Here is a 22634-nt window from a genome sequence, read left to right as displayed (position 1 = left end):
GAAATAATATTTTTTTTTTAATGTATAGTATTTATAAATGCTTTTGTTTTTAATTTTGATAAATTTTCATAAAACATTTCAATTCATTATAATATTATTTAATAAAAGATTAAAAAAAATAGACTATATTCTCAGGTATTGACAGGGTTACCCAGAAGAGTAACATAATTTGATTAAATTTGAAAGCAGATACATCAAACTAAGAGAGAGAGAGAGAGAGAGAGAGAGAGCATGAGGAATGGGTTCTGCAGGATCTAATGTTCACTGATAAATCCCTATATTAAACTGTTGCATAAGATAAAAACTAAAATTCAGGTAGATAAAATCATTCTCCTTGCTAAATATAATATAATTATATTAATGACTATTATAGTTAATAATAGAAATAAATACAATTATAAATTCTATGCTGAAATGTATTGTATAATATAATACTGCATGTATATACAGCTGAGTAAAATTTTACATTATCCTGTTATGTATCATGTATCATGTAAGTTTCATGAAGTTTGAAGTGTAAAGCCAACTATATCATAAAAAGAAATTTGACAAGAAAAATTTGGTTGAATAAATTCTAGTAGAAGCAAGAAGAAAGTTAATTTAAATAACTATCAGTGGATAAAAAATTATAGTGAAAACTAAGCAGTAAAAGGAAATTTTTACAAACTAAAAAAAAATATAAAAAGGTATTTACTAAATAAAAAAGAAGTTAACTTAAGTAAATATAAAGAGAACAGAAATGGTAGAACTATAACATTAGGGGTTTAGGCAGGTTTAAGCAGGATTGGGTGGAGGACCCCCATTCCTTATTATTTGCTTGCTTTTTAAATATTGAATTTGGTCTATAAATGCTGATGTAAAATTGTATGTATTTTTTAAAATTATAATAAAATTCTAAAAGTTATGTTTTTAATCTATATTTTTTATACTTGGTGTATTGAAATAAAATTGAACAAGTACGAGGGTAGGGTGAAAGTTCCAGGCCTGGATAAGAAAACAAAATTTCTCTGGGTACATGTTTATTTATTTTTCAGCATAGTCACCACTGAGGTCTATATACTTAGCCCAGCATTCCACAAGAGCACTTATGCCAGTTTGGTATGTCAGTTTATCCAACTTCTTAAAATAGCCATCTACAGGGGCAAAAAACTTAATTATTAGTAGGAAATAATTGATAATCACTGGGAGCCAGATCAGGTGAATATTGAGGGTGTTAGAGTAATTCAAACTGTAATATTGACTAATAATCATATAGTCAGAAAATTCTGTTAAAAACTTTTAATTGGAATTTAGGACAATAAATATTCCCAGAGTAATTTTATTTGGTTCACCATTTATAAAATTAACTTCTTAATATTTAAATCTGTTGAATGGTTGTATGAGATTAAATTTGCTAGCTTAGTGTATTTAATTGAAAGTAATGTGTCTTGTACTTGCTAGTAATAATAAAAATTAACATTTTTCAGAGTAAATGAGTTTTGATCTTAACAGAAAGCTTTAAGAGTTAGATTTGAAAATTGCTGATCCAAGACTTACTTAGTGTGATTGTAATATTCATATTACTCACTACCACTGAGGTATGAGTAAGCAGTAAACAGATATAATTGCTTTTAATTTGTGAAATGTAAAAGAATTGCACTTGTAATACTTATTAACGGGTGTTTCAAAAAGGACACAACCCTAAGATTAAGAAGGTAGAATCACGCCTAGGTAAATTTTATTTCTCCCTACATATCAGTTGGCAACACTGTACTCAAGGTTAGCAGCTCGTAGCACTTGAAATGTCCTTCTTAAGCACTGCACTAGTGCTCTATACCAGTATAAATTCATCATAAAATTTCCCAATTCTTCAGTTCCTAATAAGTTAACAGTATCACGTTTGATTAATAAATTTCATGAGACTGGGAGTATACATGATCGGAAAAGTACAGATTGACCATCACTGCTAACAGTAGAAGTTCTGGAGGTTGTGAAAGAACGTTTGACTCGCCCACCCAGAAAAATGCTCAGAAAGTTATTTTCACGGGCTGGGTTTTCACTATCTACAGCATTTCAGGCCTAATAAAAAATAACAGTTGCATGCTTATTATATTGGTGTTCAAAAACTGAAAAAGTAGACTATGGAAAACATTTACAGCATTGTCATTGGTTGCATTCTTTTGTTGATGACGATGGTGTTGAAATTTTGGATCGTGTTTATTTCAGCAATGAGGCATGGTTTCACTGAGATGGCTATATTAACAGCCAAAACTGCTGAATGTGGAGTGCTGAAAATCCTCAATCATTTCATGAACAGCCATTACACCCACGTAAAATTGGTGTTTGGTGTCCGATCTCCAGGTGTCATGTAATAGGACCTTTATTTTTTAACAAATCTGTGTGTAGGTGGTGTGGTTTATTGCAATTTAATTGAACAGTGTACTGCCACGTTAGATTTACATGAACAAGATTGTTGGCTCCAGCAGGATAACGCAGTGTGTCACACTGCTAATGAAGCGCTGGATATATTACAGGAATTTTTTGGCCATCATTTGGTATCAAAAAGGTTGTGGCCTCCAAGATCTCCAGATCTTACACCAGCAGATGTTTTCCTTTGGGGTATTTAAAAAGTGAAATTTTTTAAAAACAGTCCTCATACACTTGACAAATTGAAGGCTAACATTGAAAGTGATTTCAAACATTACTGAGCAAACATTATGAAAAATGGATGTAGATGTTATGACTGTGAACAAAACTGCATCTGGATCACAGGAAATCATTTTAAACATATTGTAAAGTTATTAAAGGTAATTTGAATATTGTATAATTATTTTATTAACATTAATATTTTTATAATAAACACACATTGTCCAAAAAGTATTACGTTCTTTTTGAAACATCTGTTAGAATTAACATGCCTATTTATCTTCAATAATTATAAACTTATGCTTGCATCATTAAAAAAAATAATTAAAGTATAGCTTTAGAAAGTTTGGTAAATAAAAAGATAATAGTGCAAAGTTAGAATAACAAATGGTTAAATTAGAAATAAGTAAATAAAACATAATATATATTATAATATATATATTATTTTAAGTAATGAATCAGTAGATCTACAATGAAATATGTCAGGTAGTTTAATCTAATGCATAAAATAAAAAATATTAAATATGACCTTACAAGAGACAATTTTTTATTGGCATCACATTGACATTTTATTTGGCAACACATCTAAAGTAACTGTTCTATTTCTGAAACTATATTTTGTTATGACTAGAAATAAAAACTATGCATGGCTATATGAATGCAATATTTTGTTACTTCAATGATAAATTTTATTCCTTTTTCTAGGTTTGCACTTGAGATATCAGCTAATTTCCTGATATCAACACTTTTATTAATTGTTGTTGATGATAGTTTAACATTCAGACAAAAGCAGTTGTTTACGAGAGATTTGTCTTCTGAAGTTGTAAGTCGTAAATATTTTTACTTATGAAATAAACTGTGTATTATTAGTAAATATATAATTTTTTTAATTTTTCCTCTTATTTTTCTGTTGTTCAAACTAAGTTTCACATATAAAATTAACTTGCACCTCTGTATGATGAATCTTATTTTGTAAGAATTTTATCATTTTATGTGTGGGTTTTACTCCATGAAAGTTGCCCTGTCAGTAATTTATTTTCATTAATATGTTGTGTTTTTCAGTTAAAGGATATCTGTGCAGACTTATAAATAAATAGTTTAATTATAAAATACCTGGAACACTTTTTACCTACCTCCTTCTGACTATTCTCTTGCAGTTATTAAAATTCACCATCTACAAAGTAGCATATATAATGTTAAGTCTTTCTGTTGCTTACAATATTTTCTGCTGATCAAAATTTACTTAGTTTTATTAATGAAGATACATTTTTACTAATGATAGTGGATATTAATTTTTTTATACAGTATAATTCAATTCTTTCATTGGATGTGAACTGTTGTTTACTTTAGACTTTACTTGCTGTAACATTAATCTCCTTAAAAATAAGTGAGGGAAAAAATATGTTTTGGATAAGTAGTGAACTGCACCCTTTACAAGCTGAAGGTTCGCAACATTTAAAATGTATAAGGTGGCATCCTGGAAACTGGAAGTAAGGTAAAAATACTTAATAAAGGTTTTGTAATTTGATTCCTGTAGATCATCAAAATAAAAAATATTGGGTGCAGTTTCAGTTTATGTCAATGACATTTTTTAATGTATGTATGATATGACTTTTATTTTTTTATTTATTTTTTTTTAGAATATATTACTGGAGTATGCCAGGAGGGTTAGTGTTGATCCAACTCTACATAGATTATCAGTTAGTATGAGTGAAATTGAGAAAAGTAGTGATGAAGTATCACCATCTGTTAATGATAAAGTATCAAAACTAAAACCTTTACATTGGCCTGTACCTTCAGCTACTAATCTCATAGCTGCTGATGGTAAATTCTTCTTATTTAATTTTTGTAATTAATTTCATTTTTATCACTGTCACTAGTAATTTCATAATTATTTGTTTCAACTTATATTCCAGTTAAGATAAATAGGTTAACTCTAGTTGTATCATTTTTTTTTAATTAGTAAAAAACTTAAACCTAAGATATAATTCTTCCAATATATGAGGGCTGTACAAAAAGTAACTTATGTTTTAGTCTAAAAAAAAACAATATCTATTGAAAAAAAAGTATTATTTACAATATGAAAATACAAGCTTAAACCACTTTTCTAGATAGAGACTAAATAAACTGAGATACTTGTCATAACTGTGGATGAGTTTATGTATCTTTTCATCAAAAAATTCTGCTGCTGCCTGATTTTGCAGCCACCTGCCTGATTTTGCAGGTTTCACTCAGTTCAAGAACTGAGTGAAACCTTTTTCACTAAAAATAGAAATTGAATACTACTCATAAGATAGGAATTCAACTGATGAGAGAATCCCAGCATATGGCTCAAATTTTACAGTATTTTATTTATTTATTTATAATGAGCTCATTGATAAGGGTTTGGTAATAATGTATGAAGATTTTATTTATCAGATGATCTTTTCTATGAAAAATTGTATATCAGACTTTGGGGAAAAAAAAATTTTTTTTCATAACCAGAACTTTATTTAGGCCACAATTTTTCCAGTTTAACATTTTTTTAAATAATTGTTTTACTATTTAAAGTTGCCATTTTTGTAAGAATTTCATGCAACTAGTGTAAATTTTTGTTGCTTTGATAGAACTGCTTAAAATTGAAATTTTTTTAGAAAACTGTTCTCTAGTCAGATCAGTTCTATTGAAGTAGAGCTTGTAAATTATTCACTCTGTGTTACTGGTGAATGTATCCTACTGTCTACAGCATATTCTTTGGAGCCTTAATTTTGCACAATATCTAAAACTTTTACTATCTTTTTGTTAGTATGCGGAATATAGATTTAGTTTATATCCCACACAATTTTTATATAATTTTATTGTACTGGAAATTGATGTAGAAAAAATTGTCCACCAGTATTTCACTTCTACCTTAAAAATATTGATCACTTTTTAGTTGATTATGAGTTTTTTATTATATTATTTAAAATATATCACATTTAACTGCTTATTTGAATGTAAAAATTATTGCTTTTGTATTTATTTTGGTGTAATTTTTAAGAAGTGTATTATAATTTTGGCATAATATTAATGATGTAATTATTCTTGATAATCTTCTTACTTATTCAAGAACTGATATTTTTCTGATTAAAATTATGTTTATACAGTTTTAAATGATGTTCCGATAGTATTATAAAATTTGAATTTGAAAATGATGCTATGCGAGGTGTACTTCAGTTTTATATGAGACTTATTCAACACTAATGAGGTATACTAAGCTGGCAGTTATAAGGTAGGTGAACAGTTGAATATTCTGAAAAGTAAATGAAGTAGTGTTATGATAAAAAGTAATTGTAAATGATTGTTACTTTATCTAAACAGCAGCATAATTAATGGTTACTATTCAGTCATTTATATGACAGTATAAAAATTATTGACACTCAATAATTAATATTTTGGATTTTGCAAATAATATTTACTGATGCATTGTACTTGTATCACATCTTATGTGCACATGCTTAACTCTGAATAACTATATTTTTTTATTGCAGATACGTTGGATGGAATTCATTATTTAGATAATTCAGATCCAGTTAAAATACTGTTAATTCCAGATGTTCAAACTACTATTAGTACTGATTATGGTACTTTACCAATGGACTTTTTAGCATTTGCAGCTCAGGTTTTCCAGCTTATTTTTAAAATGAGTGAGAAGTAGTTATTCTGTTTGTTTCTATTTATTATTTTTTAAATCCTTTTTCATTGTTTATTAAGATATTGTAAGTGAATTTTAATTTTTTTATAATAAAAGAACATGTAGTACAATACTGGTACTTTATTATTTAAGAATATCCCTTTCTTATTTCCTTGTACGAAGTAAATGAAGTATTGTAATTGCGAAAAATGTTGGTTTTCAGATTTCAATGGAAATATCCATTTTGACCATCTTTGAATCTATTTTGACTAGTTTCAGTGTGATGTCTGTATGTATCTCACATAATTCAAAAGCGATTAGCATAGAATGTTACATTTTTTATTTAGGACTATTGTAACATCTAATTGTGCACCTCCCCTTTTGATTGCAATCGACTGGGCCAAAAATGTGTGTACAGTCAGACCTCTAAAGAAAGCAGGGTTTTAAGTTTGAAACATTTGGAGTTTGGACTTTTTCTTAACTGCCGTAATAAGCCTTCGTTGAGAGCTTTTCAACAATATTCATAAGTAGTACTTATTTTCATTGTTTACAACCAAATAAAATTTTAATTAATGAAATATTTGGATCTTACAAGGGGAAGGCACATTTCATATACATATTGTTTTTAATTTAAATATATTGATTTATTAATAATTATTAACCTCTGATTGTAAAAAAAAATTTGACAATAAATAATAATTCGATACTAACAATACAAAAAAAAAAAATATGAAAAAAGAAAAAACTTCAGAAGTTATTAGTGAAATAAAATTTTATGTACTATTAATTTTAATTAAAAAAAAAAAAATTACAAAAATATGTGTATGAAGTCAGATTCGAATTGATGTGTGCATTGCGGATCCGATGTGTTCTCACTTACACCAGATATCTACTTGAGCAACATGAAACAAAATTAATATAAAATGTTAAGGAAATTTTTAGGGCTATTTTTCTTGAGTATAATTGAATATTGCATGTTAGTATTTTATGATGAAGACAGGTAAACAATGTACAGTTCACACGCAATATGGTTCAAATCAGTATCCCAAAGCCTGTGCCTTCCCCATGTTAGCTACAGAAATATGGATCTTAGGTGCCTTATACTGATTTAAATTTTAATAGAAAAAGGTCACTATAGTTATTTTCTTTCAGAATTTGAAATAAATTGCTTATGAAAATTTTTTTTTTTTAATCATTAAACATGAGTTTAAAATATTAAATAATTTTTTTTCCAAAGGCTATCTTGTTTTACCTTTTACACATTCTCAAAAACGATTAGCCATAGAATATTGAAATTCTGTATTTGGAACTGTTGTAACATCTAGTTATTTACCTCCCTTTTTGATTGCAATCGACTGGCAATCAACATTTAGAGTAATTGAATATTATGTTGGTAATAATCATGTATATTATATCTGATTGTATCGAATCATACTGATTATATTATATCATGTCTCACTTTCAAATGAAGTACAGAAAAAATGGTGTATATCTAATTTAATAGGTGTACAAGGAAGTCTTGATGGTAAATGTGTGAAATTTTACTCTGCTAGTCAGTTATTGAATATAATACTAAATGGAAAAAATTGTTCAAAAAATATATTCAAAATCTAAAACTTGCATATGTATTTTGATTGTTAATCAATCATCCATCAATAAATAAAGGGTACAAACATAAAAATAGATAAAAGAAAAATTGACATTTAAAAAATAACATATTTAAAATAGTGTATATGTAGATTAATATATACTTTATTCATTTCTTAAAATTAAACTTTTTTCAAACTTAAAATCCCCAAAAAGTCCACACACTGATACGAGGTGCACATTGAAGATTGAAATTCATGGTTTCTTACCTACCCTCCTAGCATCCAGTTATTTGAGGTTATGTTTCAACCATTCTGCTTTTTTGAAATATTTTCTTTACTCATTATTATTAATTTTTTTAAATTTATTTCTATATTTTCACAAAATAATATTTCACATATTTCAAGATGTTAACATGTAACATATCTGTGTGATGTTTTAAAAAAAACTCTTGTAACATCTACAATACATTTCACTAAACATTAGTAATCACTATTTTAAAAGTTATTTTATTAATCAAACTTTTAATGACTTCTTACGAATTATTACATATGAAATTTTATTTTTTTATATTAGCTTTCTGGAAAAACATTTTTTCAATAAAAGTTTATAAATAGGTACTGAGCATTTTATGTTTAGGATTTTGCACAATGAAGCTCGGAGTGAAGGTCATTCCCATTGAATGATGACTGTGCTTAATCCTAGAATTATAACGCTATAAAAAGTTACTCTAATCACAACATGTAATCTCCCAGACTTTTCTGTGGGTAGTGGATATAAAAGTCAATAAATAGAGAATATTTAAAAATCAATCAATGTATTATATAATAGTAGTTGTTTACAAACTTAAAATGTGTTCTAATTACAATTTTATTTTTTACAATAATTTTATTGTTTGGTAGTGAACACACTGTATTGCTCAATGTTCCATATAGATATGCTTTCTGCATTTTGTGTGTACAAAATGAGTCATCCTTCCCTTTTTTGAAGAACAATAAGCGCAGATTTTTCTTGATGAAGATCCTGGAATTTGTTCTTTATTAACGTTGCTAGGTCCAGCAATTTCATCAATGTGACATTTTATCGTTCTTGATAAATTAGATAGATTTTGTCTCTCCTGGATGAATTGGCCTGTTAGTTCCATGCTGATTCCTTAGTGAAATCTCTTCTTGATTTGGGGTTTTTCCATTTTTAATTTCTCGTTGGATATATATCCAATTACATAGGGATTAACCAAAACACTGTTTATCATTCAATAAAATACACAAAAAGGCCATTTTTTAGTTTTTTTAGAGCAGGTCATTGATGTATTAACAGTACTCTGTGTCATAAAATTCAACAATGTCGGGTTTTCCACTGCTATTAATCACCCTCTGTTTCATGAATTGCTGATAATAAATAAAATTTTTTGTTGTCTTTGATTGATAAGAAAAAATTGTTGTTCCATCCTAACAAAACATTGACATTCCCAGTCTCTTATGTTTCAACATTTCAGGTATATTCTTTATCAACGTGCCCACATTAGTTAATTTATATGTTCCAAGTATTTTGGTTACTAAGGGGATGGATGTGAACCAGTTCATATGTAATATATCTATTGCTACATGTACAGGTTGTGTTCTTCAACAAAATATGTAGCAGCAGGTTGGTTTCAGTGTAACATACCTTCCCCAAGATAAGGTATTTTGTTTTAACATAACAAAGCATGAATATCTTAATATCATATTTATTTGGTTTTGATGGTAAATACATTTTAAACGGACAGCAACCTCTAAGTGATTGCTTATCAGCTGTTAAGTATGTTCCAGGTATATAATTACTTTTACATAAAATAATAAATTCATCCCATAAATTAAGAAAAGCAATATTATATACACTTATTTAGTTTTAAAAAACAATACTACCACTACTGGTTTAAAAATCAGTATATTTTCAACTCTATGTGCTGATAGAAAACACTAATGTAAATTACAACGTTTCATCTGCGAGACTACAGCAAACTCACTGACAAAAAATGGGTATAGTTGTTGCTTTGGTGTCAAGGGCAATGCTGATGGAATGTTTTGAAAGGAAGCTATTAAGGAAGTAGAGTAAGTAATAAATCTCTCATCCCTTCCAAAGTGAAAGCTAATTTTACAGGAGGCGTAGTCTGCCAGACTATGCTTTATAATTCTAGGGTTAAGTTCGTGTATGTTTCAACTATAGTGCCCATAGAGAATGCGAGTTAAAGATACATACAAAAATTCTTCAAAGTTTGCGGAATTAGATAATAATTTGAAGAAGAGAAATTAGTCACTTTGTATGAACAGTTTATAAATGACACTTGAAACCAAGCTAGAGGAAATAAATTAGAATGTAATATGGAAGAAGTAGTAGCTGAAAGCTGTTATAGGAGAGAGCTGAATTTATATAAAATAGGATAAATGACTGTACTGCTAATATTTTGGTATAAAAACATATTTGTCTACTCATCATTAGCAGTTTTAAATTTTCTTACACCATCCTGCTGTTATTAGTTGAGTTATCAGTATTACTGTTATCCTCATTAATTCAACTTTCATCTTGGGAGAGATTAAGTCTTCCTTAACAACAATGATTCTTCATTCCATTGGAAAGTATCTTTTTATATTTCCTCAACAAACCTGATGCTCAATAACTACTTTCTAATTATTGAACCATTTCCTAATTTTGGTTAATAGTCTAAAATTAAAAAACATTTATGTAGTTTATTTTAAAGATGTATCAATTAAATTTGTTTATTGGCCTAAATATCTCAATGGGATTTAAATCCAAGTGATAAGGGAAAAATCAAAGAACATTGTCCATCATAAGCCTATAACACATCTTATTTTATAAATAATAGTATTATATTTAGTTTTATCAAATTCAGCTTAAAAAGGAATTACTTTTTTAATGTTATTGTATAATTTCTTCATAACACATTATTAGGAGTTTCATCTAATTTTAAATTTTGGCCTTCTCTTTATACAATTTAAACTGTGTTGATAAGTTAGCTATTAATTTCTCAAGAACAATAATTTTATTAATACAAACACAAATTCTCAATCTCCAAAAATTATTAATAATACATTAACTTTATCAGAAGTTGCTAAAAAATATTACTGAATTCATATCCAATCAATAAAACAAAAACTGCTCATGCACGGATTTTGTTTTATAGAAATAATCTTAATCTTTATTGTAACTGGCACTGATTAAAAAAAAGGTTTGGAACTATTATTAATCACCATTTATTTTTTTTGTTTTTCTCATTTCTACTGCACATTATTTCATTTTAAAATTTATTTTATTATGTAGGCTAAAAATTTAAACTGCTAATGCTATATTCAATAAATGGAATTGCTGGTTTTCTAGATCATTAAAGTTAAAGAACACTGAATGCAGTTCCATGTGTAACTATAGCCTTGCTGATATTCTACACAAAAGGTACATTTGTTATGCAGCACATACAATAAGTATTAAAAGCAATTCTTACTTAAAATATAATGTTTCTATTTTAATACGTAATGTTTGTTACAACAGATTCAAAGAAATATTCTACTTTAAGTTGGTATGGTTTAGTGAAACATCATTTGGTTTATCAAAATACTTGGTACAGTGTCATCCATGTGAGAAGATAGAAGTATTTTGTAATTGTTTAGAATGTTAGAAGTAAATATACTGCACAAAAGGGAGGGGGGGGGGTGCTAAAATACACTTCAGAACACCTCCCCAGGATAGTAAAGGGTTTGGAATGGACAGAATTTGGGACAATGAGAAATGCAATTGTTTAGGAATGACTGCAGAATGAAGAATACACAGGTCGTAAAAATTTGAGATTGAAAAGAATCTATTCAAACCTATCAAATACGTAACTAATGCCAAGAAAAATGCCTACAGCATAATATTCTTTTCAAGAGCACTGAACTACTAAGTTTTATATGGTGAAATACTCTTAAAGGCTTGGGAAAATGCCTGTGTTTTGAAGTAACAGAAGTCTTTGAAGCAAAGGTTTATCAAAAATGTTCAAGCAGAGAGGAAAGAAGTTACGAAGAAGGGTTATTAGGTAGTTTTTTGCATCATTTAAAACAAAACTTCCACTTACTTAATATTTTAGCAAAAGAAAGAATAGCATATATACATTATTCCAATAATTAATGAAGCATATTGATGTAGAGAAAATAACAGTTCATTCAATGACAATGAAACTTTTATGAGGATCAAGTTGGCAACCTTAGGAACACATTTAATCATAACTGATCTAAACAAAACCTATTTTGTTGATTTCAGAAATCAGCTCTGGTTGAAACATGTATGCTGGAAGAACAATGTTCAGTGATAAGATTTTTGCTATCAGAAGGTGTGAAACCGGCGTAAATCTACTCAAGAATATTGAAACAGTTTGCTGAAGTGTTTAAACTGCAGTAACATGTATAAATGGGTGTAACAGTTTAGTTTGGGCAGAACAAGTGTGACTGATTTCCTTTGCTCTGGAAGACCACTTTAAGTTTCAATTATCACGCTGGAAAATCACATAAACGATCTTATTCGTTCAATCATTCATGATTTGCTGAATTATCACAGAACATGTTTGAAATGGGTTCGAAGATAGTTGACTTAAGCCCATAAAAACACCCGGATTCGCATTTGTTCTGAGCTCAAAGAATGGTTTGAAGTGGAAGGTAACAAATTTCTAGATTGTATAATAACCTGTGATGAAATGTGGATACATCATTTCGAGCTCAAATCGAAATGGCAAACTCTTAAAGTGAAACATCCAGATTTGCCTAACAAAAAAAAATTCAAAACTCATGTGTCAGCTGGTAAAGTGATGTTGACAGTTTTCTGAGACTTGCCAGGCCCAATCTTTAGTTACTAGAAGAACAATGTACTGTGAACAGCGAGTGCTATTCTAACATGCTTCAACAAAAAGTGAGACCTGTAATAAGGCAAAAACATCAAAGTGCTCTCTTAAAAGGTGTGATTTTCTTGCATGACAACACGCGCCCCCACATTGTTCAGAGAAAAGAAGAAACTCTTGAGAAGTTAGTTTGGTGGGTGTTACTACATCCTCCTTACAGGCCTCATCTAATTTTCATTTGTTTGGTCCGCTCAAAGACCTTTTATGCAGCAAGCAGTTTGATGACAATGAAGCAGTACACAAATGGTTCAACAGCAAGGTAAAGACCTTCTACGCTGCAGGAATCAGAAAGCTCACAAGAATGGTGGAGCAAGTGTCAAACTGTTGCTGGAGACTATGTTGAAAAGTATTGTAAGTTTCATTCTTTTGAATAAATTGTTTTTCCTCTACATCAATTTATCTTGTTAATTATTGAATGTTCCTTGCAGTATTTTCTTGGGAAACATTTGCAGAATCTCTGCTACAACAATATTGTAACCTGGGGACATTTTCTTTGGAAGGCATAAAATGTGGTCCTAAAAACAATAGGCATAGTGTGATGGGATTAAGGATATTAGGATGGGGGCAGAAAATGTTGAAAAGATATAAGTGAATTCAGAAGATTTATCTTCATATGAAAGCATCCATGTACCACACAAATTCTGAAAAGAGCAATAATACTTATCGATGTTTGACATCAGTTATTAAGGAGTAATCTCATTAATAAAAATGAGTTTTAAAATTAACAATGGTCTACTGTCTTACTGATTAAGAGACAGTAGATGAAGTATAAAAAAACAAATTACAGTACCTGTACAATCAGCATGATCCAAGTGAAATTGTATTGTTACAAAGGAAAAGCCTGTGATAACAGAACAGAGCTATGTCAGTATGTTTGTTATTTAAAATGAATTTAAGTTGGCCTTAATGATTGAGGCCTACATATTCCTGTGAAATGTCTGTAAGGAATGATATATTGGTTGATTATGGTCCATTTGTTGGTAAAAAAAGCTTGAGTAATTAGTGATGTAGGTAGCATTACTACATTTTTAGTATCGTTTAGGAATTTGAAACAACATAGGCAGAGAATTGTTGGAGTCAACAAAATATGCTTGTTTCCTAGTACTTTTGAACGGAATGAATGATTTGAAACGTGAGCGTTTATAAAATTATAGTCACTGTTATACAAATTAGCACTACTTACAATATTTTCTTCATTAAGTACAATATATTCATTACTTTTATTATTCTCTGTGTATATTCTTTGAGCTTTTTGTAAATGTTGTATTAATATTACCACATTAATTTGAAGATTGCAAAGGTGGAAATAATTGTGTATCTTGCACTGGTGTACAGTTAACTGCAGGAGGTTGTCAGCAATAGTAGATTGATATGAGTAATGCTGTTACTATTTTTGAAAGTTCTGTGTCGTAATACCACATATCTCAGGAGTGGCTGACCTGAGTCTGCTCCAGATTACATTTTTTTTTTTAAACAGAGAAGGAAATTGGCATTTTTAATAAACAAATACATAATTCTTTAGAACAAATAATTTTATTAATAGTAATAAAACTGAACAAAAAAAAATTAAATTTTCAGATAAAAACAAAACAATTTAAAACATTAAATTATGAAATCAATACATTGTCCTGTTAATGAAATAAATTACTTATTCAATTAAATTAAGTAAAAATCAGGGAAGGCTGAGTAAGTATCCGTTTAACTTTTAAAAAAATAATTACACTTTTAATGGTAATGGTTTAATATGAAAACAATATTATGAGTATGCTTTTAAAAAATGGTTTAAATATATTTAAAGTAAAAAAATAAGAGAGTGGATCAATTCTGTCAAATCGGCATGAAAAAAATTTCAGTAATTATTTTCTGCAAGTAAAATGTGATTATCTATGTAAATTGTAAAATTTAAATAAATTTTATTTTTCTTACTTAAAACCAACGATATAATTTTAAAGACCCATTTAAAGAAAAGTTATACTTCTGTTAACTTTAATTTAACATCAGAAGATCCTAACAGAACATATAGTGATTGTGATTTACCTTTACGTGGAACATACTACGACATTTTAGTGATTTACCTCATTAATAAAATATTTTGTAACTGATGTCATATAAAATAGCTTTAACAGCTACACCTATTTAAAGACATAATAGTTTATAGAGCAAAACTTTTATTAATTTTTTTTTAATGCATTAAGTAATTTGTGATTTCTATTATTTACAAATAAATATTATTTACTGGATAAATAAAATACCACAAAGTAAAATAACTAATAAATGTAATATTAATAAGAGAATAATTGTTAGTTCAAATGCGATAAAATAATATACAATCTAGGATCAATTAAAATAAGGCACGTAATAAAGTTACAGTCCAATGATTAACTGAAAGTAAAGAATAAGAAAAAAATTAATGTGTATATTTATGGGGTTAGCCGCTTTGGATCACGTGGGAACATGGATGTTTTCCTTATATTATCCAAACCAAGATAAAGCATAACAACACGTTCTAGACCAATACCACCACCAGCATGAGGAGGGCAACCAAATCGAAAAGCATCAATGTAAGCTTTGATTTTTTCCAAGTCAATGTCATGATGTGTGGCACGTTCAGTTAAAAATTGTGGATCGTGAATTCGTTGAGCTCCAGACATAATTTCTTCACCTCTCATGAATATATCATAAGAATTTGAATATTTATTATCCTTTGGATCAGGCATAGTGTAAAATGGTCTAACAGCAAGTGGAAATTTATCCAAGATATAAAAATCCGTATCATATTTTGCTTTTATCAGTCTTCCTAATAATTTTTCATCAGGAGTACTTAGATCATCTTCATCTCCAATATTAACACCAGCTTGTCGTAACATAGTAACTGCTGTTGGATATTCCAAAATCAATGGAGGTTGTAAAAATTTAAATGGTTCAACTGAAAATTGCTGTCCAACAGTTTCAATTTCATCATTGAATTGATCTCTCAATCCTTTAAATATTTCAGTAAATGTATCACCAATTGTATTCAAAACTTCGTGATAATGATATTTAAAAGCCATTTCCAAATCAAGACCAACAAATTCTGTTAGGTGACGATGTGTGTTACTATCTTCAGCACGGAACACAGCACCAACTGTAAACACTTTATCAAAATCAGCAGCAATAGCCATTTGTTTATACAATTGTGGACTTTGTGCAAGATATGCTGATCCTTTAAAGTAAGAGACAGTAAATACATTAGCACCACCTTCACTAGCAGCACTAATAATTTTTGGTGTATGTATTTCAACAAATCCTTTTGATAACAAAATATCTCTAAATAATTTACAAACACCTGCTTCTAAACGGAATATGGCTTGATTAGCTGGTGTTCGTAAATCAAGTACTCTATTATCTAATCTTGTATCTTGATTCACACGAATATTTAAACCATCTTGTTCCTCCTCATCTTTAACTGGTCTAGAGGCATCTTCAATTAAGAGGGGTAACTGTGATTTAGCAGGACTAACAACCCATAACTGATTTACATTTAATTCAACATTTTTTTGACTACACGACTCAATTTCTACTTTAACAACCTGAACTGAAGCATAAACATCTATTATAGATTCCTTTGTAACATTTGATGCAAATTTAACCATTTGCTTACTTACAACATCATTCACAGCAACTATACCTTGAATGGTGTACTGCTGTTGTCTTATGACGATGAAACATTGTTTACCTTTTGCTCTACTGGTATGTAATCTACCACGCACCCAGACTAGGTGATCTTTTAATTCCACATCAAGCTCTTTTACGTCAGTAAACTTCCTGTCCAACTTTTCAGTACTTTGAATTAATCCTAAAGTTCCATATTTACCAACTGATATATCTTCAGGTTGCACTTCATTAGCAGGAACTTCTTGAGATTTTCGACTCTTCTTTTCGGCTTTAAGAGCCTCTTTTGCTTCTTTTTTCTGTTGTTTCTTAGATTTCACTTGATCACCTACTTCTTCTAAATTCACACTACTACCTACAACCATGATTTATTTAGCAAGTTACAGTAGCTTCTTTAAAAATGTATAACGTGATTTTACAGCATGTCCTACTTTTAATCATAAGTAATACATTTACATAAAACTAGTGTCGTTACAACCACTTGATGTAATAATCACTTATTAGCTGTAATTCGATATGATGCAATAAAAAGAGGCAATTTATAATTGCAGTAATTTAATATTATAACAAATTGGAGTCACAGCAAATAGTATAAAATCGGAATTTAATAATCACATGAAAACAACAACCACAAATTAAATACTCTGATATTCTTTAACCTCAACACGTGAACTTTGATATTGAACATAACCTCTTACGTTCCACTCCCTACCATAGAGGTACTAGTAATGTACACTTAATATAAATTCGTAACTTGTATTGAATATGCCAACATGAAACGATTTTAAAAATAACTGTACCATTATTCTAAGTTAACGGAATATTCTATTACATATTTATTTTTAATGTCAAGTTTTACAAAAAATAATCAGTAATTACAAATTGGTTTTAAAGGTAATATACCTGTAATTATTACAAAGCTACGGGAAAAGGTTTTTGCAGGTAATTTAGCGTTAACGAAAACTTTAAATAAGGCCTAATTTCAGGCCAGTGGAGAGGTTTTTTAAGTCAGATATTATGAACGTTAGTTGAGTTTTTCATAAGATGGTACTTTGTGTAGAGTATCGTCATGGATCGAAGTATGATACTGTTATTGTGCGTGGTTAGGCCATGTAGTTTAGTTTTATTTCTATGATAACATTTAACCCGTTGCTTTTGTTCAATAAGCAGTTAAACTAAATGGGTCTTGTTTATTAGTTTTTAATTTATAACCTCATGAAGTATTTTATAGTTCTTAGAGACAGGATACACTATTTTAAGTATCATGAATATTTGTAAACTGCTGCAAAAACAAACTTACAATATTCTTTCTCATAAATATTATTTATTATGCTTAATTTTTTTATTATTTACAACTTTATTATCGTTTGTGCATTTGTGCGAAGTAAGTTTTTGATTTGAATTTGTTTAATTTTTTGTATTTGTTATTTGTAAATGAATTATCCATGAGATTTATATACTTGTATTGACAAAATATTGCTTAATTCAAATATAATATTAAAATCAGCTTACCAATACAGTTCTTTGGTAAGCGGATTGTAATATAATTGAATTATATTTTGCCAACGGCGCCATGTTTACAAAACTTAATTAAAAATATTGTTATGTTATATTCTAGTTATTTTTATGTTATAAGTGAAATTTGTATAACCTAAAGTGACTGAATTTTACGTTTTATACAATTAATGGACTAAGTTGTACATTTATTATTTTCATCTATCTGGATAACCAATTTTGTATTTATTTGTCCTTTTATTGTTTTGTTTTTGCTTATTTTATAATTATTGCTGCTTTGCAAAATAATACAGTTTCCCATTATTTGCTTTATTCACTTTCCAGAGATTAAAATTAGTTGCCTGGGTCAATCCCAAGTTGATGTTTTCAATATTTATAAAATAGTTTTTTTTAAATTATTAATGTAACTTAAGTGTCTCAAAAAAACATAAGCGGGTTTCAAAAAATATTGAAACTTACCCACTTGCTTCCTGCATGTCTCAGGACCTTAAAACTATTTTTTTTAAATTTTTAATTTAAGCAGTTTATCTGTGGCCGCCATTCTTGTTATGGTGCGTACACCTATTTCTGTGATCAACTAAAAAAATTGGTCCTGGAAGCATGAAACAAAAGCAATTTATTCATTCTTTCTCAAGGTAAAAGATTGGTCCAGTGGTTTATTTACCTGTTTCTCTTTTTTCTATGAGAAAATTACCAATAAAGGTGAACATGAAAAACTGAAATTTTACATTGGTAATTTTTTTAAAAGATGGGATGGCATACACAGTTTGAATTATTTTTTCATAAGAAAGTGTATGTTAGTAGTTTTACTATAAATAATATTAATGATTGTGATACACTTTCGCCTAAATTATCAATTTTTGAAAACTAATTAAAAAAAATAAAATTTTGGCTTCAAATAACTCTGATGGGGTGATAAAAATCTCAAATTTGCACAACTTTGTGTTTTTGTAGATGTTTATGGCAAAAAAAGGTTTCTTGTGTATTGCACTAATAAAAAATTTATAACCTCTCAAAAATCATGAAAAACCTGTTAAAAACGGTATCATTTTGAATCTCTAAATAAGTGCTCCAAGGCGGTTTCTTGTCTTTGCACCATACATTTTTTATTTATTTAGCCCTATGTTGTTGAAGTTGATGTTTTCAATATTTATAAAATAGTTTTTTTTAAAATTATTAATGATAACTTAACCAATACCAGTAACCTAATACAATTTTGATTCAAAATGCTTGTAAAACATACCTAAACAGATTTCAATTAGTAGCTTTACATCTTTTCTCAAGAATTCATTTCTGTTTTTATAGTTGTTTATTTCTGTAAACACTCTCAAAGAAAAAATAAATTGTAGCAAAATTTTAATTATTCTTCAATGAAATAGAGTGTTTTTGTAGCAATGAAAGTTTATTATTTAGTGTGGTTAACCAACAGCTGTGATATCTCTTCTGATAATTCTCTTGAGATTGTGTGAGAATGACCTGTCACTGTAGTTAGTTAGTTGATGGAGGTGATATACCCAAAATGCTACAAGCAGCATCCAATTCAATATTGTGTTGTGGAGCAATGCATTGCTCTTGTCTTTGCATTCATATAGTTCTTTGTTCTACTGAGAATACTTTTGAAACAGTTTACACAAGGAGACTTTCCAGGAACTAAATTTAAATTTGAAAAAATATGTGTTTTTTAAGAACTTATTGTAATGTTATTTGTCTTAAGTTATTCTTAACCGTTTTTTTTATGAGTTCTCAAAGGGTCGCAACAAAACTGTCAATACCATACAAGTGACTGAATTTTGACAAAAACCTTTTTCATGATATTTACAAACACAAGTGACGTCTGAATTAACACATAAAAAAATAAGTTGTTGGTTTTCATCACTAAATTCACAAATTCTAATGAGTTCTTTTGGCACTGTACCGTACACTATTTTATGACACTTTATTTACATAACTTCCTATGGAACATCATTTTTCCATTGTTTTATGTAAAATTACTTGAATGTAATGTAAAAATTTAACTGATTTTAACTTATTTGTTTAATAAACACTTCCAAACACAGGATGAAATTTGAGACACTCAGTAAAGATGTGAACAGGTCACTGACTAATGTCAGACTGACCAGTCTGTAACTGCAAAGCTAAATGATGCAACAAGCGTAAATGAGCATGTTACAGTGTGAATTTTCCTTACAACTGGAAATGACTTAAAGCGCCTCTTATGACATGAACACTGCAGTTGAATTGTTCAAACAAGTCTATTTCAACTATAGTAATTAGTATAAAAATATTAAACTGCCAAGAAGATAAGAAACCCTCTTCGTGCACTTATTTAGCGAATCAAAATGGTATTGCTTTTAACAGGTTTTTCATGGTTTTTGAGAGGTTATAACTTTTTTATTAGTACAGTACACAAGAAACATTTTAATTTATCATAAATATCTACAAAAACAATTGTAAGTTGTGCAAATTTGAGTTTTTTGTCACCAGCACCATTAGAGTTTTTTGAAAACAAATTTTGAATTTTTTATTTTAAAATTAGTTTTAAAAAAAAATTTAGGAGTAAGTGTATCACCATTATTACTATTATTTATGGTAAACCTATAAACATACACGTATATATAAAAAAATTCAAACTGTATATGCCAACCCATGCATTTAAAAAAAAAAAATTACCAATGTGAAATTTCACAGTTTTTCATATTCAACTTTATTGGTAATTTTCTCATAAAGATAGAAAATATGAATAAATTGCTTTTTGTTTCATGTTTCCAAGACCAATATTTTTGTAGTTGTGATTTTTTCTGTAAACCCTTACAATCACAGAAATAGGTGTGCGTACCAACAAAAACGGTCGCCACAGATAAACTGCTTAAATAAAAAATTAAAAAAAAAATAGTTTTAAGGTCCTGAGACATGTAGGAAACAAGTAGGTAAGTTTCAATTTTTTGGAATTGGTCAAGCAACCATCCTTGGGTTACTTAAAATGGATTGACCCAAACTAATTCATTGTATTTCATCAACTAATAATAAATTGACTGTCAGATATTAAGTTAGCAAATGTAAGTACAATTTTTGTTATGCATCACAGTTGATAGACAGTCATTAAGATATCTGTGGAAAGTTATCCTTATTAATTCATTGATGTTCACATGAGGATGGATGTCTGAAAAAATAAACTAGCTTATTGGTGTTATGATATTATAGAATTTTGTAATTGGATGCATGTGAGTTATGGAATTTTCTATGTTAGGAGGACTTTGAAACTAATGTGTAAAACAATTTATTGTAAAAACATGACAAAGTGTCGTAACATTTTAAAATTGTTTAAATTCATGAAGCCTCTTGGAGAATAATTCAAATTTTAATACAAGGGTTTTTTTCAAGGTCCGATCGGTCACAAAATTAAAACCACAGTGAAAATAAAAAATTTTTTATTTGTAACAAGTACTTACATAGTTTCACTATTTCTCTACATAGTCGCCACACCGATTTAGACATTTATCGTAGCGTGGTACCAACTTTCCAATGCCCTCATCATAGAACGGAGCTGCCTGTGTTTTCAGCCATGTTTCTATGCACACAGTTTGCGGTACTGAACTCTCTCACTCACAATGGTGTAGAGAGCTGACCTTGAAGTTTACACACTCATTACAGAAATTGTGAACTGACGATTTTCTCGAATTGCCTCATCCACTCACTCAACAAGATCATTGGTTGACACTCGCTTCCTTCCCTGACCGCCTGCATCATGAACATCTGTACGTCCTGCTTTAAAGTTCCTACATCATTGTCGCACTTTGCTGTCGCTCATTGAAGTTTCACCTTACACATTACTAATTTGTCGATGAATTTCAGTTGCATTACACCCCTCAGCCTGAAGAAACGCACGCACTTCACACTTGGCAGGAGATGCTATTATTGTAGACATGTTTACATGCTAGCTGGAATGGAATGGAATGCAAAGTTGGCAGGAATCTATTACTCCCTACTTTATCGCAGAACCTGGACAGAGTCCCTTGCTGCTGGATCATTCTAATCGGGCTTGTTTTTAAAAGGGTTATTTTTTAATCTCGGATCTAATTTTTCAAGTTTTGTCTATTATTATTTTAGTGAATTTAAGACGGATTTAATTGCATTCCAATCCGTTGTTAAACCAGCGTTATCGAACCCATTTCATGGGCCGACCGCGGAAGGCTAGGCTTATAAAGCCTGTCCTCCCGACGTAATTCCCCTTCAGACCGTCCACTGAAGTCCTTTCGGTGCTAACTCTTTAATAGGCTAGCAGGAATACGCCACAACGGGGCACTAGCTATAAGGAGGGAGCAATGCGTCCCCTTTTCCGGAGGAGTCGCAATTGCTGGGATATTTTGTCTTACTGTAAGTTTTTTTTTTTAAATTTAGACCGCGTTTTTGTTTTATGCGCGACTTACCGTGTTTGACGTCTTCAAACTATATAACTCGCGAAAACTTTTCACTCGCGACCCCGGAAACGCGTCTGACGCACTATTCCGTTTATGGCTCATGCGATATGGAGGCCCCTAAGCCTGGTTTGTCGATTTTCGGCTACCGCACCGCACCATCACGGTGGTTCGTCCAGTACGGCGTGAGGCCGCTTCCTTACAACTGTCGGAGTTGGGTCCTCTCGGCAGATGTCCCGAAGATGACTGTGTTCGGACACAGCCGCTC

The 22634-nt window shown here is 29.6% G+C and overlaps 3 protein-coding genes across 4 annotated transcripts in view; 2 read left to right on the top strand and 1 right to left on the bottom strand.

Annotated features, from left to right (window-relative positions):
* Nucleotides 1-6408, top strand: part of Nup188 (nuclear pore complex protein Nup188) — a 98862-nt gene extending 92454 nt beyond the window's left edge. Inside the window, exons 27-29 of one of the 2 annotated variants that reach the window (XR_012756984.1) lie at nucleotides 136-315; nucleotides 3331-3448; nucleotides 4266-4283. Coding sequence is in view for 1 of the 2 variants with exons in the window: in XM_075370510.1 (XP_075226625.1) it covers nucleotides 3331-3448; nucleotides 4266-4449; nucleotides 6135-6301 (469 nt within the window). In the remaining variant the exon portion in view is untranslated. Of the gene's footprint in view, nucleotides 1-135; nucleotides 316-3330; nucleotides 3449-4265; nucleotides 4450-6134 lie in introns of those variants that run through there. The other variant, XM_075370510.1, reaches the window with a different exon arrangement.
* A 7891-nt stretch (nucleotides 6409-14299) lies between these two features.
* On the bottom strand, nucleotides 14300-17154 carry AspRS (aspartyl-tRNA synthetase). Its single transcript, XM_075370177.1, has one exon. It carries the CDS (start codon nucleotides 16799-16801, stop codon nucleotides 15206-15208), a length of 1596 nt encoding a protein of 531 aa, XP_075226292.1. The 5' UTR covers nucleotides 16802-17154; the 3' UTR covers nucleotides 14300-15205.
* Nucleotides 17155-17500: 346 nt separating this feature from the next.
* The window catches only part of Gnptab (N-acetylglucosamine-1-phosphate transferase subunits alpha and beta), a 43698-nt gene continuing 38564 nt past the window's right edge, over nucleotides 17501-22634 (top strand). The window contains exon 1 of the mRNA XM_075372025.1: nucleotides 17501-17820. Within this exon, the coding sequence (XP_075228140.1) occupies nucleotides 17701-17820 (120 nt within the window). The 5' untranslated portion in view covers nucleotides 17501-17700. The remainder of the gene's footprint in view (nucleotides 17821-22634) is intronic.

The sequence above is a fragment of the Lycorma delicatula genome, chromosome 7 (genome assembly GCF_047948215.1).
Source record: "Lycorma delicatula isolate Av1 chromosome 7, ASM4794821v1, whole genome shotgun sequence".
NCBI classification, from domain to species: Eukaryota; Metazoa; Arthropoda; class Insecta; order Hemiptera; family Fulgoridae; genus Lycorma; species Lycorma delicatula.
The sequence above is the reverse complement of the archived record's forward strand: the minus strand, read 5'-3'. Positions and strand labels throughout refer to the sequence as shown.